Source organism: Cornus florida, unplaced genomic scaffold (assembly GCF_030987335.1).
Source record: "Cornus florida cultivar Cherokee Brave unplaced genomic scaffold, ASM3098733v1 CherokeeBrave_3.0.0_Hap2_Chr09, whole genome shotgun sequence".
Taxonomy (NCBI): domain Eukaryota; kingdom Viridiplantae; phylum Streptophyta; class Magnoliopsida; order Cornales; family Cornaceae; genus Cornus; species Cornus florida.
The window spans coordinates 93,889,095-93,916,503 of NW_026775579.1; the positions used below are offsets into that span (position 1 = coordinate 93,889,095).

The following is a 27,409-nucleotide window of genomic DNA, read 5'->3' on the forward strand; positions in this document are numbered from 1 at the left end:
CTTGTTTCTGAGACTTAAACTCTGACTTTTTTTAAAAAGTAAGAGACTCGTACCAATAAAATTAAGAAAACTTCTTTATATATATATATATATATATATGTCCTATAAAAAAAAAATTTCGATCTTTGACTGTGTACAAGTCAGAGACCCTCCTTAGCTAGCCGGTTGCCATTGGAACACACATATAGATGTATATGGCACATATAGATGTAAAAATTATGTACGATTATATATATACAATTGAGCCTATAGATATATGAATCTGCATCACCAACTTCACTAATGTGAGTGTATGCTACAAACAAATAAAGGAGTGGGATTGTAGACTAGTATTGTTGGAAGACGATGGCGACCGCATCATCTGCATATCAGAAGCTTTTGAGCGTTGGTACTAAGATCGTAGCCGTCGGCCGAAACTACGCCGCTCACGCCAAAGAACTTGGCAACGCCGTCCCCAAGGTCTGAATCTCTTTCTTAGGTCTAGAATTTAACCTAGACATCGTTAATTCTTAGATCACAGCTCACAAATGCAAAATTGAAAATTTATGCTTTTTTTTTTAGATCGTTACCGTGATCAAGATCCATATACTCTCATTAGTCAGAGTATAATGTGTAATTGACTTTTTTACGACGCATATGTTAAATTCTTTTTTTTTTTTTTTGGCAGGAACCAGTGTTGTTTCTGAAGCCAACGTCGTCGTACTTGGGAAATGGAGGGAAAATCGAGGTTCCACATCCCTGGGAATCGCTCGATCATGAGGTGGAGCTTGCGGTTGTGATCAGTCAAAAGGCTCGCGATGTTCCTGAGACAACAGCTATGGACTATGTTGGAGGTTTAATTTAAACTTAAATAGAAATGTGCTATTTGAATTTCAAGTGCGGTACTAGATTTGATGTTAGTTTCACCAAGTTACTTAATTATGATAATTGATGATCAAATATGTCTTTTTTATAGCATTAGCTACTTGATTTCATAATTTATCTTAGTTCTTTAGGTGTTCACAGTATGTTTTACAAATTTATTTGTGTTGTGGGTTGTGTATTAAGTTTGGTAGCTTCTTGAATGTCCCTCAAGCTTAATGAAAATATCCTTTACTGCTTCAAAACCAGAAGTTGTGAATCATGAAGCCTTATGTTCTGTATAGAGTTTGATGCTACTCGGTGAAATGTGTAACGTCTAATAGAGTTGGCGCTTCATATTCCCATAGCAGATCACCACAAGAAGGGTAGCAATTTTGTATGTTTGTTTTATGATTTTGTTCCAATTTCCTGGAGCTGATGGAATTTTTTATATATAAAGTTTAATACACTCCGTACCCTTACTTCTCCTCATCTCTATTCATCTCTTGTGAGAATATAACGGGGAAGTAAAATGCATCATATATTCCTACCCATTTACTCTTCAATGGGAGTATATGGCTAAAGGGTCTCGTCCTTTTTCCCCTTTCAAGCCAATTGCTATTTGAAGGTGCCAATTAGCAATAGCCGGTGAAGGCTTTAAGTAGTTGTTGATATACGTGCCGTGACGTCTGCTTGAGTGGCACCATTTATGAAAATAAGAACACCTGGCCAGTACTTATCTGGCGTGCTCCTGAAAGGACAGTATTCTCGAGCTACTCGTCCTATAACTGAACTCACTGGTCAAGGAAGGGGTCGCTACCCTTCCTCTTCTGTGGACGCGCCCCGCTCCAGTCGGATGGGCCCCTCCTCCCCTCTTTTCCGAGGTTGCTTCCTGCAGGCGTAACCTCGGGCATTTTTCTCTCGAGCTCCCTTTAACTGTAAGGACCTCGAGACACAGAACTAGGATAGAGCCTGCGGGGCCGACCGACCGAGAAGGCAGAACCCCGAGGAAGGCTCTTTCCCTATCTTCAGTTGCGGGAATCTGAGTATCAGTGGTTAAGTGGCTAAGTTCCAAGGAATCGCCTCACTTCGAGGTCTACACAAGGGGGAGAGAATGTTTAACACCCAATAGCTGAGCTCAAGTAATAGACCACATAATACTCTAAATGTATATCTCACAGAATTACTATTGGATAAAGAAAGAGCTACCATCATGGCCAAGGGTCCTTAACTAGGTAAAGCGACCATTGGATAAAGAGGAAGTTAGCTCTCATAACCAAGGGTCCTTACCTAGGCAAAGCGACCATTGGATAAAGGGGAAGTTAGCTCTCATGACCAACGGTCCTTACCCAAATGAAGTAGTATAAATAGGGCTTAACTCTCACCATTTAAGGGGGCTGAAAATACATATACACCACCCTAACTATAACCATAAGTAATGGTCTCCTAGGACTTGCGCCACCATGGGTGTTAAGCAAATCTGCCTTTTCTCTCTTAATCTCCTTTATGGAGAATCCCTTGTGCTAGTTTGGAGCTTTACTCAGCCTCTAATCTCAGCATCTCCGACAGATGTGGAATGATCTCTTCATCCTACTCACGAACTACCATCAACATTTTGGCGACTCTGCTGAGGAGGAGCATTCCATAAATGTCGAGCTTGCAAGAGATTGGCCCTTTATGGATATGGAAGAAGTCTTTTATGACTGGTGATTTCGCTCCTAACTCGTTTTCTTGTTGCTTGCTCTAGTTTCAAACTGACAAGCTCGTTTTTAAATTTTTATTTCATCTATACTGATACACCATGTTTTGTCATTTACATTCAACAGTATGATATGCATGCCATGAATCTTATACTCCTCTGTCTACCTGAAAACTCATTTTCTTCTTCTTCCTTATTTCTGATTGATTCCTTGTGAGTCTCATGTGTGCCAGTTAAAAAAAAAAATGTTGTTACAGTCCTCGACATAACCAAGTTTTGTTGTGATCGTGGTGCCTCGGATGTTTGAAGATCCTAATTCATCAAACTCGCTTCACCTGTAATGATAATAAACAAAGGTTTACCATTAACTTTTTCACATAAAGAATATGGACTATGGACCCCAACCTTAGCATCAATCAGATATGACTTTTCCTTTCTGAAAAATCTGGATAAATTTATTATATGTTTATTTTAATTATATTTATTTATTTACCTCTGGCTACACAACTTTCTATGTTCCCTTTGTTTAGTTTATTATATTATTTTGTCTTTGTGTTGAAAAGGTTGACTAAACACCATGGGTTATGGAGTTTTAGATCCTGTGTTCTCGGCCATGCAACTATGCTTTTTATGTTGTACATGTTTGGTGGTCCTTTCCTGTAAAACTTACCTTTTTCTCTACTTTAATTGCAAAGTCCCATCAAGTTCATAAAAATAGTATTTTATTAGTTTATTGTTCCATAGCCTTGCCTGGTTAATGAACAACTTTTTTTTCCTTTACTATTTTTCGCAAGTGACTTGCTTGTTTTAAAAAAAAATAATGATAATAAAAAAATAAACTTGTTTTTAATTTGAGCTTTTTCAATTCTTGCTGCATTGTTAATACTAAATTGCTTCCTGGGCTGAATTTAATATTATATATATATATATATATATATATATGTGCACACTGCACACATGTATATATAAGGGTGGACTGGTTTCTATATGACATGCAATGTCACTTGTGTTTACTAAGGAATCAGAGTATAGTCCTACACCAACAAGAAAACTAAATTTTTCTTATGTCATTTTTCTATCAAATCTTCTTTCTCCTCACTGTTCCTATGGCATTGTCCGTATTTGTCAACCATTTATTATTGATGAGTTATCACCTGTGTTACATAGACTCGCCTGTTCAGGCCGAAGTGTCTGTGTCGACACGACACGACACGGACACGGACATTGGATCTGAGTCGGATCCTTCATGGCGTCTACCGGACACGGCTGATAGATGACGAAAACTCAAACAAAGATGTTTGGGTTGGTACTTGTGAAGGATTGCGAACTTTCTTCATGCTTTATTTGTTAAATAGGTTGCCATTAATGAGATCAGAAAACTTACTGGTACAACAATGGCGGTTTGCTTCAAAAGTAGCGTCTTTCGAAGGTTAGAGAAGACTGAAATGTACGCGCTTTGTTTGCACAAAATTTTGTAACGACCGAGCGTGTTTTCACATTCTTACTAATGCTTTTAATACCCTTCAACGGTCACGATCATGCCACTTGTCAATTTGGATGTAAAAATATGGGAGAGTTTGGTCTTTTAACAAGGATAATGTTTTACAGCTGTAAAACACTATCTAAGCTATGAACAATTTACAACTGTACTGGGACAGCTGTATTATTTTATTTAAGTAATATCTATCGGTCAATCTTGAGCAATTTTTTTGACTTAACAGTTTGACTTTATAAATAAGGTAATATTATTATAATAGTTGTATTACCTTTTTTTTTTTTTTTTTTTTTTTTTTTTTACAGTAAATCCATTCATTAAAAAAAAGAAACTGTACAAGGAAAGGCATAGCCCATAGCCCAAAGGCAGCCCAGAAAAATAAAACTAAAACAGGCCCACATAGGAGCACATTGCAGTTGCATCCACAACTGTAAGAACAGTTACAAGTGCAACAACAGAGCAAAAAAAGAAAACCTGCATCACAAAAAAATAGAGCTTGGAAGGCTCCACGCTGCTATCTTTACATTTGTATATTTATTCAATTTTTCATTAAAAAAACTGAGGTCTAACATAAAAAAGTGTACATTTTTTTCTTTTCCTACAAATGTCCAAGTGTCCGTGTCCAACTTTTGGACACTTTTATTCCGTGTCCTCGTGTCCTATAATTTGATAGATGGATGGATCCGACCTCTGGACACGCACCCGTGTCCGACACCCGCACCCGAGTCCAGGTAACATAGGTTATCACATCCTTATGTCTTGTCACTTCTTTTTATTATCAAGTGTGGAGACTCTATTCCCTATTCTATGCTAAAGTGGGATTATATATTATATTGATGAACATATATATATCTTCCTTTAATGCTTGAGCAATGCTTCGGGGGTCCTCTCTAGCTCGAGTGCTATTTCAAGGCTACTGCTCGAGATCCACTTTGGCCAGCACTAGCTTCCTCACGGTTTGAAACTTTGAGCACATGCTAACAAGTAAAATGAATAAATCAATATAATGATAGTGGTGATTTTTAGCACCTGTTTCTCACTCTTTAAGTACCATTTGTGCCCAAGCCTTCCTCGTGCTACGCTCTTCCCTATTCTCATTTAGGTCCTCGTGCGATCTCAATCCTTTTTATTTATTTCAATCAAGAGAGCCTTCACCTTCAACAGCGTCTTCAAGCCCTGATCGAAGGCGCTCGGGAGAGCTGGACCTACGCGATTTTTTTTGGCAATCCTCCGTTCTCCATTACTCTCCTTCGCCGGTTCTGGGTTCGGGCGACGGGTACTACAAAGGCGAGCCTAAGTGCAAAACAGCGTCACGGCGGAGCAAGAGCACCCGCAAGCTCAGTTTTATAATCGCCGGCTCCATTGCCTCGCCGGACGTTCCGATACGGGGTATTTCTTTCTTGTGTCGAGGCACTCCTCCGCACCAAGGGAGTGTGCAAATTGTCTGCGTCACCCCATCCGGCCTTTAAGACCACTGGAAGTCCCTTGAGGGGCTATCTGCGTCAAGCCAAGCAGTCCATTGTGGGGCACCTCACACCGGCCCTTCTTTCCAGTACCGAACCACCTAACCTTAAGACGTAGCCCGGCCTTCGTCCCGCGGGAAAGACAGAACTATTCAAGGCTTCGTTAATGATCACTCCTCAGTCGTTTGCTAATGGAAGTGTTCTTCCGGGTCAGGATTGTAATGGGTCCTCTGAAAACTTGTCGCGGTATGTACGGCTCATGTTCTCTCGTCCTTCGAACCTCGCCATTGCATGGGGTCGAGGGATACCCTCTCTGGTACCTCGCGGTGGGTCCTTCGAACCTCACCATTGCATGGGGTCGAGGGATACCCTCTCTTGTACCTCGCGGTGGTCCCTTTGCTCGGACTTATTTTGCTTCCTCGAACCAACCTGTTATGATATTCTGTATTTAGTTTTGAAATTCGAGTAGACCCACATTAATTCCTTTGTTAACTTCAAACCTTCTAACTTTTTTTGGTCTCAGTTATTGTTACGTGCATTGTGTATTTTATATTATAGATTATCACATTCAATGGCATTTCCACTTACCCTATTATTCTGTTGACTTTCCACTATAAATTACAGTCTGTCACTCTTTATCCTTTTATATCACGGACGTCTGTATCTTTTTGCATAAGGAATAGTTGGCCCACTTTAATTCTACTATATTGGTTTTACGTAATTACCATCAATTTTTCATTCCTTTGTTGTTCATGTACCTTATTACTTAGATATTGTTTCACAAACAACTTTGTTTTTCATTTCACTACCAACACTCCAAGTCAAAGGGCTTTAAACTGTTATCTATGCTCATATATATGTGTATATCTATATATATATATTTAATAATAAAAAAATATTGTACAATCCTTGCTAACTGTTAAATTATATTTTCCTTTCACTATTTATACACGTGGCTTTACTTGTTTTCAATTTAAACTTAATAATTGGCTGTACTCTATGTTTTGCATATTATTTGTACATGTCATTTGTGTCTACCAAATGACTAAAGTTACTGTATAATCTTAGACCCACAATAACTCTTAATTTATTTACTAATTTATTCATTTTTGTGTCACTATCCCATCAAACTTTCTTTCTCTTTAGTGTTTTCACAGCACCATCAGTGTTTGCCAAGTTGAATTTCTTTCTCTTTAGTATTTTCACGACACCATCAGTGTTTGCCAAGTTGAATAAATGAGTTATCACAGCTTTACGCAATCTCATTTTATTATTTATTTATTTATTATTTTTATTGACATGGTAGAGCCTGTAGACCTTACGTTTATTCATGCTAAAGTGAGATGATACTATATTCTACTAATGAATATTTTATGGAATAAAATAAAAGTGAATGCAGAGAAATTGTTAGGTTGAAACGTATTCTCCAACCAGTAATGAGATTGGGATACTATATTTACTTTATGCGACTACGTGCGCATCAGCCTCGCCTACTAGCCCATATGTTGCAAATCACAGGAGAACCCCCTTATGAATTCCCTCGCTTCTTTGCGCGTGTGCGGCTCTCGCTCGAGTCTCGTCTCTTTTTTTTTTTGGCGCTACACCATCGTGGTTGAGCTCACAGTATTGGGAGCTGGACAACAAAGTCACCGCCCGAGAGGTTATAAAGGATCTGGCCATAGGAACTAGCTGAAACCTTGGTATTGGTCGGTTAGAGCCGTTCGAGCACTGTTTGGGGCCTCTCCCCTGCTACTTGAGTTCCGATTAAGGCCAATGCTTGCTCGATCTGGTTGAAAACATCCAACTAAACTTGTTGTCAAAATCACTCGGACCATCCTGAGTTATCTGGCTAACCCAAAGTGAGGAACGTAGTCCAACTCCTTCCGAACTCGATCCTGGAGCCTCGACACTTCCCTCAAAGAAGCACCATCCTCTCACCTCTCCCTCGAGCAAGATTTATGTCAATGTATTGTTTCATAAACCATACTTGTAGGTGCTACTAGAACTCACGCTTTCACCTGTTAACCCCTCGAACCATCGATTTCTCAAGGATTCTGCAACCTCCTCGAGGTCACTTGTCTTTGCCTCTAATGCTCGAGCGGTGCTCCAGATCAGTGTGCCATCATAGCTCGAACACTGATGCGGGTTAGCTCCTCTTGTTGCTTGAGCGCCGCTTCGGGCTAGCACTTCGTTGGAAGTATACAGTAGTAATAATTACAAAATAATCTTACAAATGTTACCAATGATTGGAGGACTCCTTTTATTTTAACTTATATTTATTTATTTTTCTCTTCTTCTTTCTTTGTGACCCTGGATTTATAACTTCATTTTCTTTCCTCCTGGTTCCTTCTTGGGTCAAAGTTGATCAAGAGACCCATTTGAACCAACAAAGTAAACTTTTTTTTTTTAATTTCCTTGCTTGTGTATGCAAATAACAAGTAGCCTTGCCTCTCAGTAAGTTCGAGCCACCCTTTTGGAAGTGAGATCTCGCACCTCACATCCAACTAAAATTGTTGCACAATGCCAATATTAATAAACACGAGCTTGACTTTATCAACCTCTTTTCAAAACTGAATAGTCCAGTAGCGAAGTCTTTACTCCTTTGGATGATGGTCCACTCATCGTCATTAGACTTGTTAAAGTTTCTTTCGGTACGATCTCACCGTAGACCTATTTGTTCATGGGTCACTCTAAGATTTGGATCCTCTCTTGAAAATATACCCCATCCTTTGTTTTATGGTCCTCTACTTGCACTCGGTATCTCCCTCGACCTCCCTCATACTTGGGATTTTTCTTGTGCTTAGTTCATTTTTCCCGTGCTTAAATAATCCACGTACTAAGGGGCTCAGAGCCTTCTGTTTCGCCAGATGTTCTTGCGAGGCAGAGTCTTTTCCTCTTATTCAAATTCCCCCTCAAACATAGCCCTCATTATGCTAGCTTACAAAAAAAAGTTCCGTATAGTCTATCTTCTTCTACTTTAAGAGACAAATATTATCTTTTGTCTGCTAGAAGCCGTTGCATCAACTCTTTTACCAGCCAGGGGGGAAGAAGGCTAAGACTTATTGTCAATCATCCCAAGATTGTTTTCTTTTCTCTCAAGTATCTCTTCCATGGCCTTGTTTTTAAAAAAAATGAGAGAGAGAATATATTACTGCTCGTTTGATTACCCTTGTTTTCCGTTTTCGCGCTCTTCACCATTATGTTCAAAACTAGTATCCACCTTGTAAAAATAAATCTCTTCCTCGAGCACCCCTTGCAACTCGAGTACAACTTCAGATTGACACCTCCTCGCCTAGTGCCTTTGCGGCTCAGGACAACACCTCTCATTTCTTGAACTGCTCACCAGTGCTTCCTTGTGGCACATCTGATGCGCCCCAATATATCTATACTCCATGCTTAGTTCCCTTTATTTAATTTATTTTGACTCACCGTTAGTTCCTTTTATCAATAAATTTTGTTTTAAAAAAAAAAAAAAATTCATTCTAGCTACCAATACTGCTAAAAAAAAAAAAAACTGCATCTCGCACTATTTCATGACTTTACTAGGTGATGCAAATTACACCACAAAACCTGAATTCCAATCAAGATAGAATTATTATATTAATTATTACATTCCATTCCAATCTATTTTCTAACAATATGATTTTGTTGTGCGAGGAACATCTCAACTTGGATAAAATGTACTTAGTACATTGACTCGAGGTGCACCTATATATAATAAAGGCTCAAGCTCCATGGGATCCCTATGCCATCCAGAGGGAACTTTAAGCACACAGACACTTATGTATATATATAATAATAATAATTGACAGTTGAGCACTGATAAGTCTCGGTTCTGGCTAAAAGAAAAAAGAACGAGGAGTTCCTCTCTACAGATAAACCTCAATGAGTTGATTGAGATCCTCTATACAAATATTTTCTTTTTACATGTCTTTTGCTCGAGTTCCCTCCTCGCGACCTCGAGCAGGGGGGCAAAATGTTGATATTTGCCACAATGTCTGCTTGAGTGGCACCATCTCTGAAAATAAGCACACCTGGCCAGTACTTATCTGGCGTGCTCCTGAAAGGACCAAGTATCATCGAGCTACTCATCCTATAACTGAACTCACTGGCCAAGGAAGGGGTCGCTACCCTTCCTCTCCTGTGGACGCGCCCCGCTCCAGTTGAATGGGCCCCTCCTCCCTTCTTTTCCGAGGTTGCTTCCTGCAGGCGTAACCTCGAGCATCTTTCTCTTGAGCTCCCTTTAATTGTAAGGACCTCGAGACGCAGAGCTCGGCTAGCTCACATTTACGAAACTGACTTTTCTACTGAGCTTCCCTCGGTTAACTCACATTTACAAAACTAGCTCTCTGGGGAGCTCCCTTCGATTAACCAATTCTTCATAAAGCTGACCATTCTATCGAGTTCCATTCGTTTTACCTCATTTACAAAACTGACTTCTTTACGAACTCCTTTCAGTAAGTTCATTTCTTCACAAAGTTGAGTTCTCTAGCAAGCTCATCTTTATAAGGATAATTTATTGAAAGCATGCCTCTTAGTCATCTCGCCCTCTACAAGACTCCTTTCTCGAGAGAGCTTCCCTCTATGAGCTCATTTTCATAAAGTTAATTTAGAGCCTTTTTTTTTTCGATCAGCGCGCCCTTTGTGTAAATCTCCTCACTTTTATATGACTCGCTTTTGTAAAACGCCTATCTCTGATGAACTCTCCTCGAGAAAGCTTATCTCCACAAATTTAACTTCCTTGGCAAATTTATTTCTGTTGGACAAAACTTGTCCCTCTAATGAGCTTTCCTCGATGAGTTCATTTCCATACTTCTTTAAAGAGATCATTTAGCTTACCTTTGTGAACTCATCTATTTTATAAGCTTTCCTTGATGAGTTCATTCTCATACTCTCGTAGGGAACTTAGTTAGCTCACTTATATCTTTAAAGAATTCCCTTCTCTACCTCAGTCTTTTGCTCGAGCTCTCTCCTCGCAGCCTTAAATTCCCTCCTCGCGACCTCGAGTAGGGGGGCAAAATGTTGATATACGTGCCACGACGTCTGCTTGAGTGGCACCATTTATGAAAATAAGCACACCTAGCCAGTACTTATCTGGCGTGCTCCTGAAGGGACAGTATTCTCGAGCTACTCGTCCTATAACTGAACTCACTGGCCGAGGAAGGGGTCGCTACCCTTCCTCTTTTGTGGACGCGCCCCGCTCCAGTCGGATGGGCTCCTCCTCCCCTCTTTTCCGAGGTTGCTTCTTGCAGGCGTAACCTCGGGCATTTTTCTCTCGAGCTCCCTTTAACTGTAAGGACCTCGAGTCACAGAGCTAGGATAGAGTCTGCGGGGCTGAGAAGGCAGAACCCCGAGGAAGGCTCTTTCCCTATCTTCAGTTGCGGGAATCTGAGTATCAGTGGTTAGGTGGTTGAGTTCCAAGGAATCGCCTCACTTCGAGGTCTACACAAGGGGGAGAAAATGTTTAACACCCAATAGCTGAGCTTGAGTAATAGACAATGTATATCTCACAGAATTACTATTGGATAAAGAAAGAGCTACCATCATAGCTAAGGGTCCTTACTTAGGTAAAGCGACCATTGGATAAAGAGGAAGTTAGCTCTCATAACCAAGGGTCCTTACTTAGGCAAAGCGACCATTGGATAAAGAGGAAGTTAGCTCTCATGAGCAACGGTCCTTACCCAAATGAAGTAGTATAAATAGGGCTTAACTCTCACCATTTAAGGGGGCTGAAAATACATATACACCACTCTAACTATAACCATAAGTAATGGTCTCCTAGGACTCGCGCCACCATGGGTGTTAAGCAAATCTGCCTTCTCTCTCTTAATCTCCTTTATGGAGAATCCCTTATGCTAGCTTGGAGCTCCACTCAGCCTCTGATCTCAGCATCTCTGACAGACGTGGAATGATCTCCTCATCCTACTCACGAACTACCATCAACTGTAGTCATATCAGAGTCTTGGGCATTGAATCTGTCTTCATTCGGAGTTGGAGTGTTCAGACTAGCGGAAGGTAGCTACAATGAATTCGATTGTCATAATAGAAAATTGGAATTCTTGATTTTACTATATTTGCTATATCTCTTAAATCTTCATTTTTAACATTTTTTTTAGCAAAAAAAGTCAAAAAATTTTATTAACAGAATCAAAGTAACAGCCGTAGTAGATTCCTACTTTCCTTTTAGTAATAGTTTTTATTTCATATGATAAAATTCATGAACTCAAAAATAGTCTGTTTTTCTATTTTCAGGTTATGCACTTGCACTTGATATGACTGCTAGAGAAATTCAAGCTTCTGCAAAGGTGTGAATTTCGTTTTAGCTTTCATATAAGTTATTTGGGTAGGAATCTTTTGTCTAGGATATTGCTTTTAATTTATGACATACTTGAAAAAAGAAAAAAAAAAAAAAAAACTTCTACTCTTTGTTTGTAATTGAATTTCGCTTTTGTAGATTTTGTTTTTCCTTGTAAATCATTCTGTTGGATTATAAGGATTTAATATATTTGCTTCCCCTTCTTAATTGGATTGCTGAACTTTTCTAAACTAACTCTGTTGGTACATCCATAATCTTGAGAAAGGCTTCATTGTGGAGTGAAGCATAAAATTAAATGTCGAAGGAAAGTGTTGATGAACAGTGTGAACAACTTTTGGGAAGTTACTAATAATCCATTTACATGCAAAATGTGAAAGGCATTTTCTTGGAATCACATGCTTATTTTTATTAATCAGGTTTTAGAAGAATTTTTTTTTATAGAGATGGGTTTCTTTTGAACTTTGAAACCTTGTTTTTTGCATATGTTTAATTTTCCTTTTCAATTAAAACAATATATTGCATGATTCTTCCAGAAGTTTCTCTGAACTTGGTAGTAATGGCTGTCATATTTTTTCTTTTTAGTAATGCTGTCTCTTTGTTCACTCTATTTGCCAGTCTGCAGGTCTCCCATGGACTGTGGCTAAAGGGCAGGACACCTTCACACCAATCAGCTCTGTTGTAAGAAATAAGCAAATTCATTTTGTCTTCTATTATTTGATATCACTTCGCGTTCAAAATGAATCAAATTCAGACTAGAAAGGTTTATTACATAAATACATGTGTGCATTTATTTGCCTAAAAAGATATGGCGTCGGAGATGGTAGGTGCTAAAATGACTCTTCTTGTGCTAAACTTATAGTTATGCCTTCATTTTTTTGGTTTTTAAAGAATTTTACTACAATTTTACTATTTAGTAGGAAAAGGAGGCATTTGTCATCCTTGCTTCCTTCTACTTGGTATTATAAATATGAGATAGTTGTGAACCTTTTCCTTGGTCATATTTGTGTGGAAAACAGACAGGAACTTCAAATATTTTGTTACACTTGAGGTATAAAATATTAGTAAAATGGATAGCTCAAGATAATAAAATAGAGATATAAGCAGATATAATACAGTATTATGAATATTTTACTCCATGGTTACAACCTCATTTTAATACGTGATCATGCTGTCTTTCAATTAGTGTCCTAACATATTCTGCCAGTTGACTGTCAAATTTTTCTCTGCAGCTGCCTACATCAATGGTGCCAGATCCTCATGACTTGGAGTTGTGGTTAAAGGTACCAGATTTTAGTTATTTATTTCTTGTGCCTTGTAAATGTTTGTATTTTGCAGTACTGAGCCGTTTCTTGTTACCCTGCAGGTAGATGGAGAAACTCGTCAGAAAGGCTCAACTAGGGATATGATATTTACGATCCCATTTCTGATTAGCCACATAAGTTCTATCATGACGCTTCTTGAAGGAGATGTTATACTAACAGGTATTACAGATTTTTGTATCTTGCTCTATGTTGAAATTTTGATTAAAAAAAAAAAGAGTAAATTACACTCAGACCCCCTATGGTTAGGTCATATTTCACCTAGATTAACATTTTGGTTTTAGATTTCACTTATATTTGAATTAGTGGTTTAACATTTCACTTACACTCCAAAGGTCAATTTTTGATGGAGTCAGAGTACTTTTGAGGTGTTAAATGACTATACTACCCTTTGACCTCGTATTGACTTTTTTTTTTATGACCAAACTACCCATCACAATCACCACCCACCACCGCTCTCATGAACCTTCCTCTTTCTCTCTCTACCTCTCTGTCATGATTGTTGAATTTTTCCCATACAAGAAGAGAGTTTGAGAGAGAGAGAGAGAGGGGCAATTGCAGAGAAGGGCAACAAAGATCTTTGGTGTCTAAAATTGCCAAATTTGTTTTATTTTTCTCTCTCCTCAATCCTTCTCTTCCTTCTTCGATTTAGGTTTTTTTTTTCCCTCCACCACGACACTCTATTTTTTCCACCAAATCACACACACACACACACATATAGCACCACCACCAATCACCCCCACCATATACCACTGCCGCCGGCCCGCCGCATCACAGCTCCACCACCCACAGCCACATCCATCATCACCCCCCACAACCACCACCAAATTGACACCAAATCAAGTGAACTGGGTTTTGCCCTTGTAAGCTCTCCAACAGATCCACTTTACCTTCACCCTCCCATCGAGAAATTTCCAGTCTCTTACTTTTTGGTGGATATGGATTCTTTTCCACAGATTGAGTCAAATCTATTGGTGAATGCAATAAAACAAAATAAGAACATGTTGCTTGCTCGCCCAATAGAGTGAGAATTTCAAGTCTCAGTAGCGGGATACCTTTTGTCAAGTTTAAAGACATTCAAAAGTGAAACCTTATATTCTCATAGAATAATGACTTTTCAGTTGAATGTTCTACTAGTCAGCCTTGCTTCTTTCTTTTTTTGTAAGGATATAGAACCTCTTCTCAAAGAAAAAAACCACTTTGTTGAGATAAGAGAAATAGAATTATCAGAGAAATGCATATTATGGTCTGGGAGCCAGAGATGGTGGCGGTGGTTTGGGGGTAGGGATAGGGAGTCTTTTGTCATTTAAGATTACATATATTTTGTATTAAAAAATTGAGGATAAAAGAGTCAATTGGCATGATTGGGGTGTAAGTGAAAGTTAAAACCAAAATCTTCATCTAGCTGAAATATGACCTAACCTCAGGAGGTGTCGGTGTAATTTACCCAAAAAAAAAAAAAGAAGAAGTGCAAGCTCAATACACAAGGCTCCCGCAATTGTGGGGTCTGGAAGGGTAAAATGTATGCAGCCTTACCACCACGTGCAAAGAGGTTTCCTGTTTTGAATCTGCAACCTATAGTTCATAATAGGGTTGCAACTTGGACGGGCTAACCAAAGCCCAACCCGAAATTTTGAAATTTGGGCTTTAAGCTCACAAATCGGGCTCATGTTCGGGTTGGGTTTTGTCAAAACCCAGACATATTCGAGTTGGGCTCGGGCTCAACCCGAACCCAACCCAAAACCCCAAAAAAAAAAAAAAATCTCCTCTCTCTCCCCCTTCTCTCTCTCTCCTTTCTCTTTCTCTCTCTCTCTGGACGGCCGTCCCCATACATACAACTTAGCAGTTGCTGAGAGGGGGGCAAGCTTGAGAGTTAAGAGACAGCGGCTGAAGCTTGCGAACGGCGAACCCGAACTGGAATAGCAGGGGATGGAAACTGAAAGATCTGGGTTTTGATTTTTTGAACAGTCTGAAATGATATACCGATATGGGTTTTGAACTTTTGATTCTTGCAGACAGATAGATAAAACTAAAATATATGGGTTTTGAACTTCTGATTCTTGTAGATTTTTAAGTTTGCAGTTGCACAAAGAGAGACAGAGAGAGAGAAGGGGGGGGCGAGAGAGAATAGAGATGGAGGCGATTGGGGAGGGTAAAATGATTTGCCCTAAAAATAATCAAACATATAATATATATATATATATATATATATATAATTTGTATATATATATATATATATATATATAATTTGTTTTTTAATAATAATATAATCAAATATGTATAATATATATATATATAAATTTTTTTTAAAAAAAAACCCCTCAACTCGGCCCAACCCGCCCGAAAATATTCGGGCTGGGTTATGACCATAACCCATGTTGGGTACAATTTGGGCCTGCCCAACCTAACCCGATTCGGATTGAGGTTGGGTTAGGACTGGGCTGGGTTGGGCCAACCCTAGTTGATAAGGGAGCAACCTTAACCTTGCGCTAAGGCCCACTCCCTTTGTTGAAGTTTTGATGCTTCATATTATTTACAAAGAATAATTTCCCTAAACATGGCACATTGATACACGAAGATATATAAGTGATTCCCTTGATCCTAGTAATTCCTAAAATGTTAGCAAAAATAATGCCTATTGCCAAGCATTTAAATGTGTTTGAGGGGAGGGTGAGGGGGGCAGTTATTTATGCTTCTGCAACCTGGATTACGTCTTTTTTTTTTTAATTTTTAATTTTTAATTTTTTTGCTTTTTTTAACGGAATTCTCAATTTACCTATCTAGTAACTAACTGATTTTCCAATGCGAACTAGGACGAACATCTTTAGATTTTACTAGTAATTGCAGCATATTAAATCTCAGTTTCTTGATTTAATTTTCAAGTGTAGAAAGAATGAAAATATTGAAGTACTTTATTTATTTTCAGGAAAGGGAAAAGTACTCTATTTATTTATTATTACTATTGTTATTTTCTATAGATTTGTGTTGACGTTACTATGTTCCTTTGATATTTCAAGATTTGATTTTTGTTTGTTTCTCCTAGTAACTTAATAATCTGATCTTTGAACTGGAAATGGATTTATTCCTGAATCCCCCCATCATTTTGTTGGTGGCAAACCTGAACAACCAAATAGAATATTCCTTTTGGTAGCGAAGTGCTTCAAATTATTCCACAATTCAATGTTTCGTATTTACCCAATAATTCTCTTTCAGAGTGCTGATAGATTTGCTGCAACAATCCTGTGATCCCTTTATATGTATAACATAATGCATTTAATAGAATTCCTTTCCTTTTCTCTTTTGTTTTGTTTATAACACATGAATATATGGATAGTGCTAATAGAATCGATGATGATTTCGTTATTTGCTCTAGATTAAAATCTGACAATGATGCCAGTGCTATAACCTTCCTAGGTAAAATAAATAGGACTAAACTCCTTGCTCACTCACTGATTCTTCTTGTGCAGGCACCCCTCAAGGCGTTGGCCCTGTTAAAGCAGGCCAAAAGATAACGGCTGGCATAACAGGCCTCATTGATGTGCAATTCGATGTTGGGAAACGCCAAAAGACCCAAAAATAGTTGAGCTAATCAAATCCAAAATCTGCTCAGGTTTGCACAAGTGATTTTATCTTACACCTTTCGAGGGTTGCAGGTTTTCCATACTTTGTTCAAATGAAGCATCGTCTTATCTAGTTTCTGTCATGAAGAAAGCGGCTCAAAGGATGCGTATATCCTTGCTATCCATGGCAAAAAAAAAATCACAAATAGCTTTGTATTAGACATTTTTGGATGGCATAATAAAAATTCACGATGCACTTTTTGTGATTGAAATACGAGTTTATCTAATAAGTTCTCATGGCATATAAAATTTAAATGAACTGTTATGAAGAGATAAATCACCAGTATTGCTTCGAAGGATTCCATTTGATTGGAGCTTTGAAACGTCTGTTGAAACTTCCCAATAAAAAAATTGATCATTAATTTCAGAATAATTTTAACTCTAAATTTTGATTTGCTACTAAATTACTTTGTTTTTAGGGTAGTTATAGCATCTACTTGCCACCCGTCAAAGAAATTTGGAAGAGATTTTAATGGCAAGAGCGTTCAAGCTCGAAACATGGCCATGATGAAACATTTTACTGACTTGTACGCAGCGAATAGAGAATTACAGGAACCAGTAGAAGAATGGCGCGCACACACTAATTTAAAATAGTAACTGACAGGATTAACAGAGGAACACAGTTTGAGCCACACAAATGCATCACAACAATATCCAAAGGAACGGACCCACATGACAGAGAAGAGAATTAGAAGTTCTTGATGAAGTCCAAAATATGTTTGTTGATCTCATCAGGTTTCTCTTGGTTGATAAAGTGGGCAGCACCTTGTATTACGACTGCTTCCTGCAACAATGGCACATCTTTCTTGAACCCGCCATCTCGTATGTATTCCTTAACGCCTGGCATGTGATAGGCCAAGTCTAAGTACCCCGCAATAAACTTTGCAGGTACTTTTACTTGAGCTCCAGTCCAGGGTGCACTAAGTTCCCAGTTTCTGCAATTTAGAGGAAATGTTTATACATATGCGTATCGCACGCGAACATAAAATTCTATGCTTAAACCACAGAGATTATAGGAAAAGGAGAGGCCCGAGGGGGAGTCTTGATTCGTTAGAGGTGTGATGTCAAAAAAGGTCTGTCTTGAGTTTTTTTTTTTTTGTTTTTCTCCGGGATTGAAATAACATATGGTAAAATCTCCATCTTCTATCATTATATGTCTCTAGATACAGAAATTTTTTACCTTGATGCTTGAAATTTATTGCCTCACTATTTAACTTTATCAATATGGTAACTTACAGGGGGAGAGCTCGGTAATAGTTGAGTCCTCCAGTGAAACCCGTGTGCTCAAACTTGGTAGCATAATAATCAATATCTTCTTCTGACAACCAAGATGGCAAGATAACTGGAGTATCAGGTGAATCTCCAAACCCTTTACCTTTAGGGAAATAAAATGGCTCGGGATTCCGAAATGTTAGGAATTTCTTTAGAACTCTTTTCGTACCAATTTCAGCAAATTCAGCTTCTATTTCTCCCGGTTCCTACAACATTATCAAGCAATTTTTCTGTTAGTGTGCTATCAAATGTTGTGTTTCACCAATTACGTTAATGTTGCAGTTGGGAGCATCAAATCGGCTCTGGTACGAATAAATAAGCATACAGAATTCACAAATATCCATAGAGAATTCACAAATATCCATAGAGAATTCACACAGCGACTAGTACTGGACGTATATAATTTTGTATATAAAACAGGGGGAGGACCAGAAATCTGTAAATGTAGTGGTCATCGCCATAGGCAGCATGAAGGATCTCAACGAGCGTTCCCTGAGGATTATTCCGCAAAAACACAACACTGAGGTTAACCAAAAGCCTCGACTCTGTCAGGTCTAAACAAACACAAGTGCCACGCAATGTATGCACCCCAGTCATGTCCTACCACAAACACCTTGTCCTGCTCTGGCGCTATGGCGTCGAGGAGGGCCACCAAGTCGCCCACCAGGTGGAGGACGGTGTATTGGGTGGCGGAGGTGGGTGCTCCGGTGGTGTCACCGTAGCCGCGGAGGTCCAGAGCCACCACTCGGTAGCCATGGGCCGCCATGTAGACGATTTGGTGTCGCCACGAGTACCATAGCTCAGGGAAGCCGAGGAGGAATAGGACCAATGGACCCTGACCCTTCTCTGCTATGTGCATGTTTATGCCGTTGACACTAACCGTTTTGTGCTCAATCCCCTCCATCTTTCTCTCTTCAATTTCTTTCACTAACAAATTACTTTAGGTCTATGTCAGAGTGGAGGCTTGGTTGTGCTGTTTGTTTATTAGGAAATAACGTGTATCACACAAAAATAACTTAAAAAGATAAAGAAAATATATCATTATCACTTATTAGATTATAACTCATTAGATAAAGATAAGAACAAAGAAAATTTAAAAAGATAAAGAAAATATGAGCTTCTAGAATGGGGGTATAAGAAAATAGTCATACGTCATTTACAAAGAACATCATAAATGGCCATACAAAGACAAACAACGACATCATAAAGAACCACCAAGGAAGGAAAGCAGCAACGGGTTCATCGTCAAGGCAAATGCACTACTTTTGCATCGGGCGCCGCCGACGAAAAAAACACCCCCAAACCCCGCACAAGAGGCGGAGACAACAAAACCCGACATAAATTGGAGATTTAATTGGATTATTACCACTTTCTTCATCTATCCTAAAAAGTAAAAAACACACAACTCGTCAAACATAAAAAAATAATAATAATAATAATAATAAAATATTTTTTTACACCGACAAACGAGCCACATAGCATAGTATCAATATACCACGGATTGCACTGATGGTTTCTCAATAGTATTAATGACAGATTGGTAGGCGGTAGGTGTGTAAAAACAATAGCAAAATGAAACCGGATCGATTTGATTTTGTTGTCAAGTGAATAATATATATATAAGAAAATGATTTTAATATTGCTAAGACTATAGCAACAGAGAGAGGTCAGAATTACTAGCTTTGATGAAGGCTAGAAATATATCATCGGTGTTGATACTTATAAGGTTATGTGTGTTTATTATCCTCTAAGTCAACTGCTCCATACATCATCAGATCATATATTTTCTCACCGGATGTTTGATATGGCTGATACATGTATAGTCTAGGGTTCTCCTAGACCAAGAATGTCTTGTGCTATATTGTTGGGCCTGGGCCTGTTGTTTTCTACATTTTGTTCACTCTTGGGTTGTAACTCCTTACTGCTTTTGCTGGCTAGTACGCAATCGTGGGCGTCCTTGGCAAATGGTTTGTAATATTTATTTAATATATACTACTAACTTACCTTCCAAAAAAAAAAAAAAAAATCAGCTAGCAAAAGGGTTTGTTAAATTGCCTTTGAAACTTAACATCATTTTTGGAGTTTGAATCAATTAACATGTCATTTTCTATATGTTTCTTAGAAAAGAGTACAAAGAAAACTAGAAAATATAAAATGAAATTTTCATCTAATACTACTTAACTGTGAAGATCATGAATCCGGGTTATCTTTCGTGTGTCATCTTATCATGCGTCGCATTCTATGCTTAGCTACGCAACAAAGAAATTTCATATCATTTATACAATAATTTTATATTACTTAAGCAACTAAATTATATCTTGCAGTGTGGACCAGTAGAAAACGAAGGATCAACATGCATACTCTTGGTACAATAAAATAATAGGCCACGCCAGCTCAATTTCTTGAAACTACCCTTGTATTAAACATCTTGTGTAACCTAATTTAATCCTTGATTATTCTAATTAAACAAAAATATTATTAATTGAAAAATAATGACTGTAACTGTCCTTTGGACTGGCGCCGCATGGCATTGAAATCGGTGAAGTTTGAAATATCCGTATTCTCCGCCCTCGTGCACAGGATACAATTTAATGGAATATTTTAATGAAACAATTTAATCCCTTAATCACAAAATCCAAAGAAATTCAAAAGAGATGCCAATGGCAAGAGGGGGTTCAGCTACATTACATGATAAGTTGTTCTTCTTAGTTCCAAGTTGAAGTATTTAGGAGGGCCCACTCACTTTATCTACACTCAAAGCAACTGAATGCAACCTCCATGGATCCGAATGGAGAAGTGAATTGAGTACGTATGAATTGAGAGTTAATTTCATCTAATAGCTTTTAATTTTTTTGGTCCGATTGCGAAACTATAACTATTACAGTTGCAATCAAAGCATACAGATTGCTTGAACTTCCCAAAAAACGAAAAGAAAAGAAATTACAGGATTCATTGAGGAATACAGTTTGAGCCACACAAATGCATCACAAGTACACAACAATCTCCAAGCTAGGAAACACACATGAAAGAGAGAAGAAAATCAAAAGTTGTTGATGAAGTCAAGAATGTGTTTGTTGATCTCATCTGGCTTCTCTTGGTTGATAAAATGGGCTGCACCTTCTATTACAACCGCTTCCTGCAACAATGGCACATCTTTCTTGAACCCACCACCATGTATGTATTCCTTCATGCCTGGCATGTGATAGGTCAAGTCCAAGTCCCCCACAACAAACTTTGTAGGTACTTTTACTTGAGCTCCAGTCCAGGGTGCAGTCAGTTCCCAGTCTCTGCAATTTAGAGGCAAATATATATATGCGTAACGCGCACACACATAAAAGTCTATGCTTAATTAAACCATCAAATATGAAGAAATTACAGTAAAAATCTTCAAATAACAGATGCAGATGATATCAAGGAAGTAAGATATGTGATATAAAAAATGGTCTGCCTCGAGTTTTCTTCCAATATGAAATAAAGAAGGCAAAGAATCCAATATGAATTTGTTGTGCAAGGTCTAGTTCAAAACCTAGGCAAATTCACAAATGTAAACTCTCCATAATACAGAAAATTTTGACTATGATGGATTGAAATTTTTTGCCTCACTAATAAACCATCAATATGCAGCCATCATCAGTAGATTTAGATTTGGTAAATTTGAGCTGAAAGGTGTTGACTTACAGGTCGAAAGCTCGGTAATAATTGACTCCTCCAGTGAAACCAGTCTTCTCAAATTTGGTAGTATAATAATCGACATCTTCTTCAGACAACCAAGATGGCAAGATAATTGGAGTATCAGGTAAATCTCCGAACCCTTTACCTTTGGGGAAGTAAGCTGGCCCTGGAGTGCGATATGTTAGGAATCGCTTTAGTACTCTTTTAGTACCAATGGCAGCAAATTCAGCTTCTATGTCTCCCGGTTCCTACAACATAATCAACCAATGCCAAGTTTTAATGGCTTCTCGGTTTCAATGGCTTTTGCAAACAATCAAAATGGATTCAAGTAGACATGGAAATCAACCAAAGAAAACTAGTACTGTGTGTGTGTGTGTAACTTTGTATATAAAACAGAGCACCTGAAATCTGCAAACGTAATGGTCATCGCCATAGGCAGCACGGAGGCTCTCAACGATACTTCTCTCTGGATTCCTAGGCATAAACGCAACACTGAGGTTAACCAAGGCCTTGACTCTGTCAGGTCTAAACAAACACAAGTACCACGCAATGTATGCACCCCAGTCATGTCCTACCACAAACACCTTGACCTCCTCTGGCGTTATGGCGTCCAGGAGGCTCACCAAGTCGCCCACCAGGTGGAAGATGGTGTATTGGGTGGCGGAGGTGGGCGCTCCGGTGGTGTCGCCGTAGCCGCGGAGGTCCGGAGCCACCGCTCGGTACCCGTGGGCCGCCATGTAGACGATTTGGTGGCGCCACGAGTACCAAAGCTCGGGGAAGCCGTGGAGGAATAGGACCAATGGACCCTGACCCTTCTCTGCTATGTGCATGTTTAGGCCGTTCACCTTCACCGTTCTGTGCTCTATCCCCTCCATCTTTCTCTCTCTCAAATTTCTCTCACTAGCAAATTACTACTATATCATTTGCTTCAGTTTATGTAGAGTTGAAACAAGTATCTGTTTCTTTATTAAGGAATAACATGTCATTTTCAAGTCATAACTACAAAATAACATAGTTATTTTCTGTTTGTTTCTTAGGAAATTAAGAGGACAAAGAAAACCAGGAAATATAAAATTAAATTTGTCAGCCGGCACTAGGTAATGGTGAAGATCATAAGAGTTGAAAGTAAGTCAAGAATGGCGGTGCAATTCAAGGATCTAGACATCGATATGTACTTACTTACAATGATCAACATGCATGAGTCCATGACCTTGATACAATAGAATATTGGCCACGCCTGCACAATTTCTTGAACCTTCTCATCCATAAAAACAATTTTTTTTTTTTTTTTTTTTTGGCCGGGTGTTCTTTTTATATGTGATTATGTGTAACCTAATCTAATTGTTTTCTATTTAAATAATTTGTTCATAAATGTCATCCTTGACTAAAAAGACCATGTCAGAATAAATTGTAATTAAACAAAAAATAATAATAAATGGAAAATAATGAACTCTCACCCTATCTTTGAAAATTTTGAATATGTGATGTTAACATGGCAGTAGATGGGGCAACATCTCACTGAATTCTGCAAAGAATACCTGAACCACCTCTGTCCTCCTGCACTCTCCATGTTTGTTGATTTCCCCGCCTTCATCTATGAACTGTTGGTAGTTAATACATTTAGTTGGGCTCGGGGTTTTCACTTTTCTATAGCGGACCTATGTTTTTTCTCTGGTTATGAGAAAGTTGTTTTCTGTTGGACCCGATCCATAGGATGCACACCTATGGTTTGGGCTGGTTTCATCCTCTTGGGCCATGGGTATGCCCATGATTGTAACTATTTTATTTTCTTTTATACATTTTCTCACTTACTTACCCAAAAAATAAAAAATAAATAATAATAATAATAATCTCTAGACTACCTTAACATTTCTTCCACTTCTATTAATTACTAATTCATGGGTACTATCTCGAGGCACATTTCATGTACACAACAAATTAACAATAGGTACATCCAATGCTGTAAATAGACTTCTTCGTTTTTTTGTGTAATAATACTGACTTCACGGAATCACGAGTATCCATAATTAAAAAAAATAAAAATAAATTCGTTAATTTAGTTGGATCAAATTGATTTCAAATTTATTAACTCATTTTTCACGTGCTAAACTTGTATGGATGATCACAGCCAAACTTAGAATTTTTTTGACTAATATTGGTATGTCTCACGTTTAATCTTTTCAAAAATATTTGATTATGATTTGATTTTGATGTGTATACAATTTAAACTTTGGAAAATTTTAAATTTGGTGGTAAATTTTGATTTTTTGAAATTGTCTAACCATGATTTGATTTGCTTCCACACAACGCCACTCAATAGCTGATCAAGGACTTTATTTATATTGACACCCTGAAGTTTCAAAATCATACATCCACACCATTATGGAGAAACAATATTAACCATTTATGAGCACTTATTAATCATATTCACACTACATTGCGTAGATATGGAGATACTTGTTTCAGCTCTTATTATGAAGAGAATGTGTAGAGAAACTTTCCAAATAAGAAAGTGAGCCCTAATTTCAGAATAAGTGCAACTTTAAATTTTCAAGATCCAAACCATGGAAATGATACCACATTTTACAGACTTCTAATAACGGTTGTACACACTCACATACATAGAGAGAGAATTACAGGAACTAGTAGAAGTATGGCACATGCTGCACACTAATTCATCATAGTAACTGTCAGGATTCATAGAGAAACACAGTTTAAGCCATACTCTTTCATCACAACAATCTCCAAACTAGGAAACACACATGAAATAGAGAAGAAAATCAAAAGTTTCTGAAGAAGTCCAGAATGTGTTCGTTGATCTCATCAGGCTTCTCTTGGTTGATAAAATGGGCTGCACCTTCTATTACAACTGCTTCCTGCAACAATGGCACAACTTTCTGGAAACCACCATCATGTATGTATTCCTTGACGCCTGGGATGTGATAGGTCAAGTCCAAGTCGCCCACAATAAACTTTGCAGGAACTTTCACTTGAGCTCCCGTCCATGGTGCAGTAAGTTCCCAGTTTCTGCAATTTAGAGGAAATATTTATATGTATATGTATGTATTTATATGTATATATATGCATAATGCAAGCGCGCATAAAATTCTATGCTTAAACCATCAAATATTGAGACATTAAAATAACGCAGATGATATCAAAGAAGGCCTGCCTAGAGTTCTCTGTCCAGGACCTTGTTGCGGCAGGATAAAAGAAAAACACACAGTTTACTTAAAAGTATAAATAGAAGACAAAGAATCAAATATGAATTTGTGGAAGGCCTAGTTCAAAATCCAGGAAATTCACAGCTTTGTGGGACAGTCAACATGTAAAATCTCCATCAAATTTAATAAAATTGAGCTGAAAGGTTGGTAACTTACAGGTCGAAAGCTCGGTAATAGTTGACTCCTCCAGTGAAACCAGTCTTCTCAAACTTGGTAGCATAATAATCAACATCTTCTTCTGACAACCAAGATGGCAAGATAACTGGAGTATCAGGTGAATCCCCAAATCCTTTACCTTTAGGGAAATAAAATGGCTCCGGATTCCGAAATGTTAGGAATTTCTTTAGAACTCTTTTAGTACCAATGTCAGCAAATACACCTTCTATGTCTCCCGGTTCCTGCAACATAATTTACAAGTGTTTACAATGTTGGCCAATTTTACAAATTTTGATCCGTGTCCATTCCAAACTCAATTTCGTCTAAAATTAAACCATCCAAATGCTTCAAAATTTTAATGGTTTCTCGGTTTCAATGGCTTTCCAAACAATCCTTCTTAATTTATCAACAATCCAGGCTTCGCGACAATAATAAAGGCCAAATGTTTACTAATCCCCAAGAAGGCTAACTTTTTAATCCAAATCCAAATTTGACTCAACTCTGTTTGGGTAATTGAATCATTCATCTAGTTTCACCAATTATACTAAAGTTACAATTGGAAGTACCGAATCAGTGCATTGATTTTCGAATGGAAAGAAATTTAGTTCAAATTTGGAACTAAATTTTTACAATTTCCAAACCCCAATTTGGTACTTAGAAACATAGCTTACATATATACAGATCAAATCAACATGGGTACAAGAAAAAGTGAAATTCAAACCAAATAAAATTAGTACTATGTGCATATTAATATAATTTTGTATGTAAAACAGAGGGAGGACCTGAAATCTGCAAATGTAGTGATCATCGCCATATGCAGCACGAAAGGTCTCAACAATAGATCTCTGAGGGTTCCTAGGCAAAAACACAACACTGAGATTGACCAAAGCCTTGACTCTGTCAGGTCTAAACAGACACAAGTACCACGCAATGTATGCACCCCAGTCATGTCCTACCACAAACACCTTGTCCTCCTCGGGCGCTATGGCATCCAGGAGGGCCACCAAGTCGCCCACCAGGTGGAGGACGGTGTATTGGGTGGCGGAGGTGGGCGCTCCGGTGGTGTCGCCGTAGCCGCGGAGGTCCGGAGCGACCGCTCGGTAGCCGTGGGCCGCCATGTAGACGATTTGGTGGCGCCACGAGTACCAAAGCTCGGGGAAGCCGTGAATGAATAGGACCAATGGACCTTCACCCTTCTCTGCTATGTGCATGTTTAGGCCGTTCACCTTCACCGTTCTGTGCTCTATCCCCTCCATCTTTCTCTCTCCCAAATTTCTCTCACCACCAAATTACTCTCTCAGTGTAGATGAATAATTCCTAAATGCACTGGTGCACGGTTATTTCTTCTGTGAACATAGTAGCTAAATAATTTCAACGGATTACATAAGGTAAATATTGTATAATTATTGCTCAATCTTTCCCATCTCTACGTGTAAATAACCCAATATTGATTCACAGTCATTTTCAAGTCATAGGGAAGGACGGAGCAAGTTAAGTCTCACCCGTGCTCCAGCTGGGTCCCACAAGCTATAATTTTTTATATTTATGTAAATGTATTTGTAAAATTCACTCCTCCTAAAATTTATCTATTTATTTTTCTTTTACTCATGTCTCCTTCTTCCTCTAATTCCCTTCCAAAAATTAAAAAGTAAAAATATTATATACCTTTTCTTATTTTTCTTTTTCTTCTCTTCTTCTTCTCCTTTTACTTTTGTTATCTCTTTTTAAATTTTTTTTCCTTGCATTCTTGTATAATTTATGAGCCATAACTTTTTTCTTCTTCTCCTTCTTATTCTTTAATTTAATTTTAATATTTGTATAAAGTCTGTATTCTATATTTTTGAATTTTCCTTGCAGTAGTTCTTTTTTATTTTTATTTTTTTTGTCAAAAAGCACGTAAGTTTTGAATTCTTGATTATTACACTAATATTTTTTAATTTGATATCTTGCTGCACGACTAATTCTACTGTTATGGAGTAATTGAAAAAATAAAATTTACTTTGTTATGTTCACTCATCCCCGTTCATTGATGAAACCAAAAAAATTTATGAGAGGAGTGTTCTTTTAATTTGTGGAGGCAAATTTACATGGTGGGTTCATTTTTGTAATTTTAATGGAGTTTTTTTCATAAATTTTAAAAAATTTAAAGTAAAATGAAAAAAAAAAAAATCAATGGGGACAAATTGTAATATTAGTGGCGGCATCTTCAAAAATTTTCAAAAATTTGAAATATAAAATGCTAAAAAAATAAAATAAAATAATTCAATTAGGGCAAATTATAATTTTAGTAAAATCATCTTCATAAATTTTAAAAAATTTAAGATATAAAATAA

The 27,409-nt window shown here is 37.9% G+C and overlaps 3 protein-coding genes and 1 pseudogene across 4 annotated transcripts; 1 reads left to right on the forward strand and 3 right to left on the reverse strand.

The window, feature by feature from the left end:
• Window positions 1-131: 131 nt before the first annotated feature.
• Window positions 132-18,260, forward strand: LOC132275309 (probable acylpyruvase FAHD1, mitochondrial). 2 transcript variants are annotated; one of them, XM_059776771.1, is made up of 8 exons: window positions 133-459; window positions 668-833; window positions 11,750-11,802; window positions 12,429-12,491; window positions 13,043-13,093; window positions 13,177-13,294; window positions 16,600-16,742; window positions 17,991-18,260. In XM_059776771.1, the coding sequence occupies exons 1-7, from the start codon at window positions 346-348 to the stop codon at window positions 16,710-16,712; spliced, it is 678 nt and encodes a 225-aa protein (XP_059632754.1). In that variant the 5' UTR covers window positions 133-345; the 3' UTR covers window positions 16,713-16,742; window positions 17,991-18,260. The 2 variants fall into 2 exon arrangements, with proteins under 2 accessions (XP_059632753.1, XP_059632754.1); XM_059776770.1 differs by lacking the exon at window positions 17,991-18,260 and having other exon boundaries at window positions 132-459; window positions 16,600-16,964.
• Window positions 17,312-19,711, reverse strand: LOC132275307 (uncharacterized; annotated as a pseudogene).
• Window positions 19,712-20,917: 1,206 nt separating this feature from the next.
• LOC132275308 (uncharacterized) lies at window positions 20,918-22,625 on the reverse strand. The gene is made up of 3 exons (XM_059776769.1): window positions 22,098-22,625; window positions 21,703-21,944; window positions 20,918-21,311 (listed from the first exon to the last, which is right to left on the reverse strand). Exons 1-3 carry the CDS (start codon window positions 22,569-22,571, stop codon window positions 21,065-21,067), a joined length of 963 nt encoding a protein of 320 aa, XP_059632752.1. The 5' UTR covers window positions 22,572-22,625; the 3' UTR covers window positions 20,918-21,064.
• Window positions 22,626-24,219: 1,594 nt separating this feature from the next.
• Window positions 24,220-26,392, reverse strand: LOC132275310 (uncharacterized). Its single transcript, XM_059776772.1, has 3 exons — window positions 25,859-26,392; window positions 25,077-25,318; window positions 24,220-24,723 (listed from the first exon to the last, which is right to left on the reverse strand). Exons 1-3 carry the CDS (start codon window positions 26,330-26,332, stop codon window positions 24,477-24,479), a joined length of 963 nt encoding a protein of 320 aa, XP_059632755.1. The 5' UTR covers window positions 26,333-26,392; the 3' UTR covers window positions 24,220-24,476.
• Between the last annotated feature and the right edge of the window lie 1,017 nt (window positions 26,393-27,409).

Coding starts and splice junctions, on each gene's coding strand:
- LOC132275309 (XM_059776770.1), top strand. CDS start 346: ATGGCGACCGCATCATCTGCATATCAGAAGCTTTTGAGCGTTGGTACT. Junction 11,803..12,428: donor AAATTCAAGCTTCTGCAAAG/GTGTGAATTTCG, acceptor TCTATTTGCCAG/TCTGCAGGTCTCCCATGGAC. Junction 12,492..13,042: donor TCACACCAATCAGCTCTGTT/GTAAGAAATAAG, acceptor TTTTCTCTGCAG/CTGCCTACATCAATGGTGCC.
- LOC132275308 (XM_059776769.1), bottom strand. CDS start 22,571: ATGGAGGGGATAGAGCACAGAACGGTGAAGGTGAACGGCCTAAACATG. Junction 21,945..22,097: donor ATTACGTTTGCAGATTTCAG/GTGCTCTGTTTT, acceptor ATTATGTTGTAG/GAACCGGGAGACATAGAAGC. Junction 21,312..21,702: donor TATTACCGAGCTTTCGACCT/GTAAGTCAACAC, acceptor TCTAAATTGCAG/AGACTGGGAACTGACTGCAC.
- LOC132275310 (XM_059776772.1), bottom strand. CDS start 26,332: ATGGAGGGGATAGAGCACAGAACGGTGAAGGTGAACGGCCTAAACATG. Junction 25,319..25,858: donor ACTACATTTGCAGATTTCAG/GTCCTCCCTCTG, acceptor ATTATGTTGCAG/GAACCGGGAGACATAGAAGG. Junction 24,724..25,076: donor TATTACCGAGCTTTCGACCT/GTAAGTTACCAA, acceptor TCTAAATTGCAG/AAACTGGGAACTTACTGCAC.